The sequence below is a fragment of the Palaemon carinicauda genome, chromosome 22 (assembly GCF_036898095.1).
Source record: "Palaemon carinicauda isolate YSFRI2023 chromosome 22, ASM3689809v2, whole genome shotgun sequence".
In the NCBI taxonomy this organism is placed as follows: domain Eukaryota; kingdom Metazoa; phylum Arthropoda; class Malacostraca; order Decapoda; family Palaemonidae; genus Palaemon; species Palaemon carinicauda.
In genome coordinates, this window is record NC_090746.1 from 108,012,236 (window position 1) to 108,025,479 (window position 13,244).

The following is a 13,244-nucleotide window of genomic DNA, read 5'->3' on the forward strand; positions in this document are numbered from 1 at the left end:
TTATTTGGATGGGTGGCCACAGAGGGATCTTAGTCATTTCGCCACATAACCAATATGATATTGATGGAGATCAATGGTTATAGCTTAATATTACAGACTCCTAAGCTTTGTTTAATCTTTGTTACATTCTTATATATCTATAAGTATTGATGCATCTTTTTATCTATCTATATATAGATAAATGTGATGGTTCTTTTAAACATACATTTATCCACAAACACAAAATGTATGTGTGTATGCGTACGAATGTAGTTATGTTTGTGTGACCTGTGGGCAAAACTAGCTTTAAATTCAAGCAACATTGCTCTATTGGAGTTAAAAAATTTTACAATTTAATTATACAATCATATTTGTTAGAGAAACCATAATACCTAGTTTAATTAAATCCAATTTTCATTTGTAAACTGAGCTTATAGCCTTGTGTCTTAGTTGAGAATTCATTGATATTTTGCAACTAAACAAATCTATAGACATTTTGTTTTCATACTCTTCATACGTAATTGAAAACACCTCATTATTCGCAATCTAAACTTTGACCTATACCTACTATCAAAGCTTTGATGCGAAATAACAATGTTTTTGTACTGATTTCATCGTCTCCCGTAATCATTTTCTCGTAAAAATATTTCGACAAGGAATTAAAGTGTTAATGCCAAATCAGTGTTAATACCTCTAAAACAATCGGTAATAAAACTACAATAGAATTAAAAGAATAAAGAAAGATTTGAAATGTATAATTTTATGGTATTTTGACAAAGAACACATATCTTTCTTTTTTTTTTTTTTTTTTTTTTTTTTTTTAAAGTGGCACCAAAAATGTATGAAACAAGAGTTAGGGAGAAAAAATGGAGAAGGGAAAAGTCCTTGATCTCGCCAGTGTACCTGCTAAGCCTGATATATTTGTCATCCTTAGCAAACAAAATGCATAACAAATGCGCACTGGATCGATGCGACACAAAACACAACTTGGAATAGAAATGAGACAGAATTACATAGCATACGTGGGCGAGTCCAGCTTATTGGCAATATTTAATTCTAGTTTTAGCTTTGAGAGTATTCTGTTAATGGTGTTTCTGTATTGAGAATATATGTATATATATATATATATATATATATATATATATATATGTATGTGTATATATATATACATATATATATATATATATATATATATATATATATATATATATATATATATATATATATATATAAATTTTTTTCAACTCATCAGTATAAACTGAAAGCGTACTTTCATTACTATCTTGTCTGATTATCTATGAATCTCATTTATTCCAGTTAACTTCGATATAACAGATAAGAAAAACAAATAATATACACTTTAAAGTTTTTAAATCAAAAGTAAACATAATTGCAATACTGCTCTTTTCCCCTCCTCTCTGGTCTGTAAACTATGACCGAATTTAGATTCTATTACAAGCTCCAAACAGCTTCGGTTTTAGCTAGAGATTTCGCCAGCTGGTTCGGTCATTTTCTTTTTGGCTTGATTACAAGGTCCAGTAAAGGATTACGACTTGCGATTATTATTATTGTTATTATTATTATTATTATTATTATTATTATTATTATTATTATTGTTGTTGTTGTTGTTATTGTTATTGTTGTTGTTGTTGTTGTTGTTATTGTTATTGTTGTTATTGTTATTGTTGTTGTTATTATTACTAGCTTAGCTACAAATCTAGTTGGAAAAGCAGGATGCTATACGGCCAATGGCTCTAACACGGAAAAATAAATAAACTACAAAAGAAGTAATGAACAAATAAAATAAAATATTTTAATAACAGTAGCAACGTTAATACATACATACATACATACATACATACATATATATATATATATATATATATATATATATATATATATGTATATATATGTATATATATATATGTATATATATATATATATGTATGTATATATATGTATGTATATATATATATATATATATATATATATATATATATATATATATATATATATATATATATATATATATATATATATATATATATATATATATATATATATATAACGTTTGAAGAGTTTTATTGAATAATTTGACCAAATTAAGTTTCAATTAGTTTTGTATAAATAAAAACCGTAATTATTATCTGTAAAGTATACTGTATATACTTTCTATCACAGCTCTATTCAGTGCATGAATAAATCTAAAATACACTTAACTAAGTTTAAGGCAATTTTATAAAGGTTTCTATCGGTACCTTTGTAAAGAAAAATACTTGCAATTATATAGAAAAATAACAGATAAAACAACGGCGACTATTAAAGGTTTTAGGTTATAAAACTTAATTTGGACATATTTGAAGAAAAAAATAATCTGAGTTGATTAAATGATATCAGCATTACGATATTACTGTAAATTCAATATTTATGATTTGTGAAGGCTAAAATTACTACCTGGACTTCGCTCAATCAGCCTCTATAACGATTACAACGCTTCCATAGTCATACTTAATTTATTATATTTAGTCTCAATCCTAATTCTCAATTAGAAATCTTACTGTGAATAATAACTTTTTAAAGTTGTTTGAAAGAATAAATGACCTCAGAGTAAATACTGTTTTGTATTTGGACCAGCGAGTAGGCTTTCGTAAAAAATGGAAAAGTTTTACCTTTTAACAAATCGAATGAGGAAAAACAACATTAGCCTTTGCATGTAACCAAACTCTGGCAACAAATTTTCATATTTCAGTATGCCGCTTAAATTAACAGTGTTCAGGATACAAAAAAATAAAACGATGCGACATCAACATTGCAATACACAGTGAAAAAAAAAACCGTGATTTTAGTAGGAAATTCTCTGTAAAAATATAGTTTTCAGCCGTATTTCAGTAAAATCCATGCGACCGTAATGTTACCATACTTTGTTGTTAAATTTTACGGGTTGGTGACAGTAATATAACTTCTATACGTTAATATATGCGTTTTTATAACGGAAAATGCTTGTGAGTATTAATTCCAAGATTTTTACCGTTTTTTTACGGCAACATTTTTAACAGTGTAAGGTGGATGCTACAGCCGACAGCATAATGCAAGTAAGGGAAATTCTACAAGTATTCTAGTTAGGCAGTTTTAATTATAAATCATCAAAAAATGCCATATCTATAAAGGCCAGCGGTGAGAGACTGTCGCTTATAAAGGCCGGCAGCAAGAAACTGGCCCTATAAATGCCAGCTATGAGAGATTGGTTTCTATAAAAGTCAGCGATGAGAAATTGGTCCCTATAAAGGACAGTGGTGTGGGACTGGTCCCTATAAAGGCCAGCGGTGAGAGACTGTCGCCTATAAAGTTCATCAGCGTGATACTGGCCCTATAAAGTCCAGCTATGAGAGATTGGTCCCTATAAAGGTCAGCGATGAGAGACTGTCGTCTATAAAGGCCAGCAGCAAGAAACTGGCCCTATAAAGTCCAGCTATGAGAGATTGGTCCCTATAAAGGTCAGAGATGAGAGACTGTCGCCTATAAACGCCAGCAGCGAGAAACTGGCCTTATAAAGGCCAGCTATGAGAGATTGGTCCCTATAGAGGTCAGCAATGAGAGACTGGTCCCTATAAAGGCCAGCGGTGAGAGACTGTCGCCTATAAAGGTCATCAGCGAAAAACTGGCCCTATAAAGTCCAGCTATGAGAGATTGGTCCATATAAAGGTCAGCGATGAGAGACTGTCGCCTATAAAGGCCAGTGGTGAGGGACTGGTCCCTATAAAGGCCAGCTATGAGAGATTGATCCCTATAAAGGTCAGCGATGAGAGACTGGTCCCTATAAAGGCCAGTGGTGAGGGACTGGTCCCTATAAAGGCCAGCAGCGTGGAACAAGGCAATATAAAGGCCAGCAGCGTGAAACTGGCCCTATAAAGGCCAGCATTGAGAGATTGGTCACTATAAAGGTCAGCGATGAGAGGCTGGTCCTTATAAAGGCCAATGGTGAGGGACTGCGGCATTTGAGTGATGTTTGTAATAATTTATTGGTTGAATGAACTATGTTAGATTTTGATACCACCTTAAGTATTTATCTATTTTCATTGACGTTTTATTCTTTACGTACACAATCGAGCATTTCAACCTGAATACATTTTAGAACTGGTGGATAAATTTAGTTATACTGCACGTTTAGATTTTCCTTTAAGGCTTTTATTAAATAGATAGAAAAACATTATATTACTATGACTAAACACCTATGCAGGAAGGGTTGATATATATATATATATATATATATATATATATATATATATACATACATATATATATATATATATATATATATATATATATATATATAAATATATGTATATGAATATATATATATATATATATATATACATATATAGATATATATATATATATATATATATATATATATATATATATATTCATATATATATATATATATATATATATATATATATATATATATATATGTATATATATATATATATATATATATATATATATATATATACATATACTGTATATATATACACATACATATATATGTATATGAATATATATATATATATATATATATATATATATATATATATATATATATATATATATATATATATATATATATATATACAACAACAACAACAACAACAAATATTTCAAGCTGAGATCTTATAAAAGCGCATGGTTTTCACTGTTCAACCTTTTATTTTAAAAGTCACACAGTTGCACATACGTAAGCATATATATTTTCCGTCCTGAGACTTCATGAACTCCAATCCTTTAAGCTCCCCTGGCTATTCAACGTCAGCGAGGTTATTTAACTTGACACCTGTTGTCCTGTTTGAAGCAACTCCCAGATCTCGAGTGAAATAGAGCTCATGAACTTTCCATTATTCTTTCTGGGTATATTTTCGGGTTATGTCGAGGCTAGCTTTACATTTAGGTCAAAGCCAAGGGGTGACTTTGAATAAGATACTTTGACTAGTGTAGGAGAACTTGTAATCTCTCTCTCTCTCTCTCTCTCTCTCTCTCTCTCTCTCTCTCTCTCTCTCTCTCTCTCTCTCTGTTCACATCCTTATTTTATGTTTTGACGTAACTAAATAAGATACTTTGACTAGTGTAGGAGGCCTTCTAATATCTCTCTCTCTCTCTCTCTCTCTCTCTCTCTCTCTCTCTCTCTCTCTCTCTCTCTCTCTCTCTCTCTCTTTATATCCATATTTTGTATTTTAATTTCATTTGATTGAAAATGAAATTATCCTTTGCATACTTTAACTGGTGAAGGAGACCTTGTAACCTCTCTCTCTCTCTCTCTCTCTCTCTCTCTCTCTCTCTCTCTCTCTCTCTCTCTCTCTCTCTCTTTCTCTCTCTCTCTCTCTCTCTCTGTTTACATCCACATTTTATATTTTCATTTCATTTTATTGAAAATGAAAATAACCTTTCCACGTAACCGAATAAGATACTTTGACTGGTGTAGGAGTCCTTGTAATCTCTCTCTCTCTCTCTCTCTCTCTCTCTCTCTCTCTCTCTCTCTCTCTCTCTCTCTCTCTCTGTATACATCCTTATTTTATATTTTGATTTAATTTATTTGAAAATGAAATTAGCCTTTGCAAGTAACCAAATAAGATATTTTGACGGGTGTAGAAGTCCTTGTAAAATCTCTCTCTCTCTCTCTCTCTCTCTCTCTCTCTCTCTCTCTCTCTCTCTCTCTCTCTCTCTCTTTACATCCATATTTTATATTTTAATTTCATTCTATTGGAAATGAAATTAGCCTTTGCATGTAACCAGATAAGATATTTTGACGGGTGTAGAAGACCTCGTAATCTCTCTCTCTCTCTCTCTCTCTCTCTCTCTCTCTCTCTCTCTCTCTCTCTCTCTCTCTCTCTCTCTCTCTCTCTCTCTCTCTCTCTCAGTTTACATCCATATTTTATATTTTGATTTCACTTTATTGAAAATGTAAATATTAAAACAATATTTTACCTTACATGATTGTTAAGATAAAGTTAGAACAACTGATTAAAAAAGCTATCAGTAATATAGTTATGTATGAGGCTATGTATCAATTAGACTTTAGTATTACTTTGATTATTGCAAAAGTGCACAGAATGGATTTATACACAAAATAGACAATTCCTATACCTAAATGCTTTCATTGAACGTCGTATTTGCCCATTACTGAGCTTCGAATTTAGTTCAAAAAGAGTTATAGCCATTTAAAGACGATATTCATAATCCAAGCAAGAAAAAATAGTGACTTATTTTCGTGTAAAAATATGATGCATAAAAGATATAATGAAAATTCCATCATTTGTATCATTACGATATGAAAATATTTATATTTGAATAGATTTACGTTTTAAAGGTTTTAAAGGTCGCTCATGAATGGCAGAGTCAAGGGACAGGGACATTGCTCTAGCAAGCAGGACAATGCCCTAGAGACTGACCATATATTATATGATAAGCGCCCAAGCCCCCTCTCCTCCCAATGGCTGCTGATGACTCAACAGATAGACCTATAGTCTCCCCCAAACTCCCCAACCTTAGCTCACAACGATGGTAAGGTTGCAGTCATTAAAGGCACTAACGAGTGTGAGTGGGACTCGAACCCCCGTCTGGCAAATACCAGGCAGAGTCGTTACCAATCAGGCCACAACAAAATTGGATTACCGGTTCATTCCCGTATTCATATATTCTTTTCAGTGATGACAAAATCCCTATAAATCCTTGTTTTATTTGATTATCTTTTCCCCTCTTCTCCGTCCATAATGTGCCATTTCCCATCACCATCGGCCCTAAATCCTACTTTTTTTTCTTACTTTTCTCTTTCTTCCGAATACTCTTCAACCCTTTTATGAGGTAGTAGGTTGGCCAAGGCACCAGCCGCCCGTTGAAATACTACCGCCAGAGAGTTATGGGGTCCTTTGACTGGCCAGACAGTACTACGTTGGATCCTTCTCTTTGGTTACGGTTCTTTCTCTTTGCCTACACATACGCCGAATAGTCTGGCCTATTCTTAACAGATTCTCCTCTGTCCTCACACACCTGACAACACTGAGGTTACTAAACAATTCTTCTTCGCTCAAGGGGTTAACTACTGCACTGTATTTGTTCTGTGGCTACTTTCCTCTTAGTAAGGGTAGAAGAGACTCTTTAGCTTTGGTAAGCAGCTCTTCTAGGAGAAGGACACTCCAAAATCAAACCATTGTTCTCTAGTCTTGGGTAGTGCCATAGCCTCTGTACCATGGTCTTCCACTGTCTTGGGTTAGAGTTCTCTTGCTTGAGGGTACAATCAGGCACACTATTCTATTTAATTTCTCTTCCTCTTGTTTTGTTAAAGTTTTCTTAGTTTATATAGGAAATATTTATTTTAATGTTACTCTTCTTAAAATATTTTATTTCTCCTTCTTTCCTTTCCTTACTGGGCTATTTTCCCTGTTGGGGCCCCTGGGCTTATAGCATTTTGCTTTTCCAGCTAGGGTTGTAGCTTAGCAAATAATAATAATAATAATAATAATTTGTGTGTCTCACCTTATCCCACCACAGCAGAGACACTCGCATTTCATCTTTAACATGACTGAAAACAGTATTATTATTATTATTATTATTATTATTATTATTATTATTATTATTATTATTATTATTATTATTACTTGCTAAGCTACAACCCTAGTTGGAAAAGCAGGATGCTATAATCCCAGGGGCCCCAACAAGGAAATTAGCCCATTGAGGAAAGGAAACAAGGAAAAATAAAATATTTTGACAACAGTAACAACATTAAAATAAATATTTCCTATATGAACTATATAAAGTAACTGCATTTCTGCATTTTCACAGTGCAAAGTCGACTGAAGCATATACTTCCTTTGATATTTAATTATTGGTAAAAGCTTCCGTGCCTCTGTTTATGAAATTGCATGATCAGAATCGGTGCTTAATGTTAATATGAATAAAGTTAAAACATGACATCACTTTGTTGGTACGGATTAATTAGTGCGTATCAATCATAATGAAAACTAATCTTCATTGTAATATTTGACAATGTTATTGATTTTGTAATACAGTGGATGTAATATTGTAATATCTACCAACGGAAGCCTCGTTAGAACTTAATTGGAAATGCATTTTCGTGACCAAGTTTCATTGTTGTAATATGTTATGAAAAGAAATTTTTTAAAGTATTAAAAAACATTATAAACTTATTTTCTGTTTGTTTATACCACGGAGAATCATATAGCGTCGTATATAACTGGTTATCCTAGCTGTAAGTCTTCTAAAAACTCGGTTTCGCATTTTTAGGAAGAGGAAGGAAGCTAGCTCCAAAAAGAGCTAGATCCATGATTCTGATTCTATTCTGATTTCACTATAGACACATTTAAGCCACATTCATACTTTTGATTCTATTCTGCTATCACTATGACGACCTAACAGACACTGACTCGTGGCAATCATATCTGATTCGTAAAAATTCGGAATCAAGATTTCATAAACTTACTTCTATGAAAATCAGTTATACACACATTCCCATCTTGAGATAAATAGATAATTGAAGTCTACATAGTAGCCTATTGGTAATGCCCCTGCCTGGTGATCGCCAGACTGGGGTTCGAGTTCCGCTCAAACTCGTTAATTCCTTCAGTGGTTACAACCTCACCATCCTTGTGAGCTAAGGATGGGGGTTTTGGGGAGCCTATAGGTCTATAAGCTTAGTCATCAGGAGTCATTGTCTGGTACTCCTCGGTCCCAGCTTAGATGGAGAGGGGACTTGAGAGCCGATTATATGAATATATGGTCAGTCTATAGGGCATTGTCCTGCTAGGGTAATGTCACTGTCCCTTGCCTCTGTCATTCATGGGTGGCCTTTAGATGGAGAAGGGGCTTGGGCGTTGATGATATGCATATATGGTCAGTCTCTAGAGCTTTATCCTGCTCGATAGGGCAATGTCACACTGACTGTCCCTTGCCTCCACCATTCTTGAGTGGTCTTTAAACCTTCAAACATTCTGTAACAAAAACATGTACTATTCTTGAAGAATTAACTTTTTACACTTTCTTTAGTCATTCCCATTCAGTTTTTCCTCTCTTCTTCCACTATCTTGGGTTAGAGTTCTCTTGTTTGAGGGTACACTGGGGCATACTATTCTGTCTTATTTCTCCTCCACTTGTTTTCTTAAAGTTTTCATATACTTTATATATGAAATATTTATTTCAATTTTGTGATTGTTCTTAAAATATTTTATTTTTCCTTCTTTCCTTTCCTCACTGGGTTATCTTCCCTGTTGGAGCCGCTGGGCTTATAGCATCCTGCTTTTCCAACAAGTTTTGTAGCTTAGTAAGTAATAATAATAATGATAAAAATAATAATAATAATAATAATAATAATGATAATTAAAATTATAATTATTACTATTGTTATTATTGTTATTATTATTATGATTATGATTATGATTATGATAATAATAATAATAATAATAATAATGATAATGAAAACTCCCTTGAAAAATTCTAACCAGAACTGCATTCAATTCAGATAGCATCAATCTACTCAAATCTTATATTATGAGATCCATTTGCTGATCAACCTTCATCTCAGCTTTCATCCATCTTCTATTCGCATCCAAATTTTGCTTCATCTTCAAATTTATTTACTTGACCTTTTTTTTGCTCTCTCATAGTCTATCTTGAATGTCCAGTCTACCATATTCTATACATGCACATCATCCTCTTCTCTGGTATTGAGGTTTACCTCTACTTTTTTTAAGTACACTGGTAAAAATTTGCATTAAAATACGGTAAATTACTGGCAACATTTATTCCAGAATTTTTGCCTTTTAAAAACGGACGCATTGACGTAAAGGAGTGATATTATGGTCATCAACCCGTTGAATATAATAACAAAATAGGGTAGAAATTACGGTCGCCTGTATTTTACTGAAAGTAGACAGAGAAACAGTATATTTTTTACGGACAATTTCAGATTAAAATTACTTTTAACAGTGTAGAATTAATCCGTGACCTCAAACACACTCACACACACACACACACACACACACATATATATATATATATATATATATATATATATATATATATATATATATATCTTTATATTTTATATCTTTATCTATCTATCTATCTATCTATCTATCTATATATATATATATATATATATATATATATATATATATATATATATATATATATATATATATAAAAAATACATGAATAGAGACATGTTGAAAATTAATATGTCAAAAAGTTATTTTCCGTTATTGCTTGGGTCGGGGTGGGGGATAGTGCGGTGTTGAGTGTGGTAGTGGTGATTAGCTCTGAAAGAATTCAGGTGTTTCTGTTTATGTAAGCAGTTTCTCAGTGCCGAAAGCCGTGGGATTATACTCAAGGTAATAAAAAGGCAAAATCTCTCTCTCTCTCTCTCTCTCTCTCTCTCTCTCTCTCTCTCTCTCTCTCTCTCTCTCGTATTTTTTATGTAAACTGTTGAAAGCGTTCATGATTAGTTCTAAGAAAGATATATATATATAATATATATATATATATATATATACATATATATATATATATATATATATATATATATATATGTATGTATATACATATATATATAAATATATATACACACGCACATATGTATATATATATATATATATATATATATATATATATATATATATATATATATATGTATATATATATATAGCAAGGGAGAAGCTTCGTACCTGGGTAAGGGGCTTCCAAAAGAACACCTCTGGCCCTTATCTTCCAAGTGAGAAGATGAGGGCGTATCTTTTCCCTAAGGCATCAGCTGATGCAGTGATTCCCCAGCCTCAAGAGGAGATCCCCCAAAGTCAGATCCAGGTGGATGCTGAAGTCGCGGTCGCGATGCAAGACATCCAGTTAGATGACAGGATGTCTGACGTGGACGAGCGTCTGGAGGAAGACCTCCTGGCAGAAGGCCAGGATGAAGTTCAAGCCCCAGACATTGTAGAGGAAGAGGTCGACGAGGTGTCGGCTACTCCGGTTCAGATTCCGGAGCCTATTCCCTCAACATCGGCCGGTCTCCCAGTAGAGCTGGGACAGGCCCTCTCTTCTATTGTTGGAATGATCCAACAAATGCAGAAGGAGAATCAGGAGAAGGCGGCTGCAATGGAACTGCGGATGCAGTGCCTTGCAGAATCACATGGGCCCCAGAAAAGGCTCAATGTGAAAGACCTTCCCTTGTGCTCGGATGCTAACCCATGGAGGTATGCTGAGCACATGCCGATGACGACTGGAAAGATCGTCATCTCGGATAAGCTGGGCTCAGTTCCCCTAGAGGAGGTGGAATTCTGGCCCAGCAAGGCATCATATCCGGACTGTTATGTCCGGCTGAGGAAGGAACCATTTTCAAAGGAGGAGACAGAGCCGAAGGAGGTCATAGTGATGGACCATGCTAAGGCTCAAGCTCTACTTTCATCCTCGATGAAAGAGAGGGGCTTCTCTAACTCAAAGGTAGCTGCATTGAGCAAGAAGCTCCCTTCCTTTGTGTCCTCTCCTGCTAGAGCCTTCCCCTTTTTACAGAAAGGGTTTGCGGCTGTACTAAAAGCAGTCGAGGCCGGCAAGCCTTGCCCCTCCCTGGAGGAGTGTAAACCCTTGTCGCTGGCCCTGCCTATGGACCACAAAGACTGGAAGGACGTCCATCTTACGTTCTCAGTTGGAAAGTTGGAGGCTGATATTGCCGGACGGCAGTTCGGCGAGGACCTCCCCAAGCTGTCTGACTTTCTTTTGCGAAGAGAGTTCGAGACAAAAGAAAGACTGGCTGCCTCAATGTCTCTTCAGACTACTCTTGAGACGATGGCAAGTGACCCCAAGGTCCATGAAATGTTCATGGTGGTGGCTAAGACTCATCTGGCCACAGTGACGAAGGACCTTTATGGCTTCGTCAAGGCGAGGAGAGCTTGCAGGGAGTTCGTGTTCACCGCGGCTACGGTGAGGCACGAGCCAAGGAAATTAATCTCCTCCAACATTTGGGGAAAAGACCTTTTCCCTACCGATTTGGTCAAAGAAGTTGTTGATAGGGCCGCCTTGGAGAATAGAAACCTTCTCCAGAAGTGGGGCCTGGCTTTCAAAAGAAAGTCTTCCCCGGATGAGGGTCCTCAACCAAAGAGGAAGACTATGAGGACTAGGCTACCGTCTCGGCCAGCCAAGTCCTTTAGACAGCAACAGCAACTGCAATTGCCATTGCCTCCAGTGCCCCAGATGGTGGCACAAACCCCGACCACTTTTCAGTGGGTACCCCAGGCTGTGTCGACACAGTCCACGGCATTCACCCCAACGTTCGCAGGGCAGTCTTCTTCCTTTCGAGCAAAGCCTAGAGGAGCAGCCAGAGGCTCGTCTAGGCGCCCCTCAAGGGGAAGGGGATTCAGGGGTGGTCGTGGTCAAGGAGGCAAGACCTCAGGACGGCAGTCCAAGTGAAATGATATCGGTAGGAGGGAGACTTCTGAAATTTTGGGATCGTTGGACCTTCGATCCCTGGGCCCACAGCTTACTCAAGAATGGACTGGGCTGGAGCTGGTACAGCACTCCACCCCCGTGCCTTCGGTTTTTCCAACACTCCACCCCTGTTCTGGAGGAGTACGTTCAAGAACTGTTGGAGAAAAATGTGATCCGAAAGGTGAAGTCCATCAAATTCCAAGGGAGGCTGTTTTGTGTTCCCAAGAAAGACTCGGAAAAGCTCAGAGTCATTCTGGACTTGTCGCCACTCAACAAGTTCATAGTGAATTGCAAATTCAAAATGCTAACACTGCAACACATAAGGACCTTACTGCCCAAGAGGGCATATTCCGTCTCTATAGACTTGTCAGACGCCTATTGGCACATCCCAATCAGCCGTCGACTCTCCCCCTACCTAGGGTTCAGGCTACAACGAAGACTATACGCCTTCAGAGCCATACCATTCGGGCTAAACATAGCCCCAAGGATTTTCACGAAGCTTGCGAGCGCAGCTCTCAAACAATTACGCCTAAAAGGAATTCAGGTAGTAGCCTACCTGGACGACTGGTTGGTGTGGGCAGCATCCGAGACAGAATGCTTGCAAGCTTCCAGTCAAGTGATCCAGTTCCTAGAGTACCTAGGCTTCAAGATCAACAGAAAAAAGTCTCGACTTTCTCCATCTCAAAAGTTCCAGTGGCTGGGAATCCACTGGGACCTTTTGTCACACCGTTTCTCCATCCCGGCGAAGAAAAGGAAGGAGATAGCGGGTTCTGTCAAGAGAC

At 35.9% G+C, this 13,244-nt stretch overlaps 1 protein-coding gene across 1 annotated transcript in view; it reads left to right on the forward strand.

The window, feature by feature from the left end:
• LOC137616022 (cilia- and flagella-associated protein 251-like) overlaps positions 1 to 3,888 on the forward strand; it is a 9,395-nt gene extending 5,507 nt beyond the window's left edge. Inside the window, exon 4 of the mRNA XM_068345700.1 lies at positions 3,682 to 3,888. Within this exon, the coding sequence (XP_068201801.1) occupies positions 3,682 to 3,888 (207 nt within the window). The remainder of the gene's footprint in view (positions 1 to 3,681) is intronic.
• The last annotated feature ends 9,356 nt before the right edge of the window (positions 3,889 to 13,244 follow it).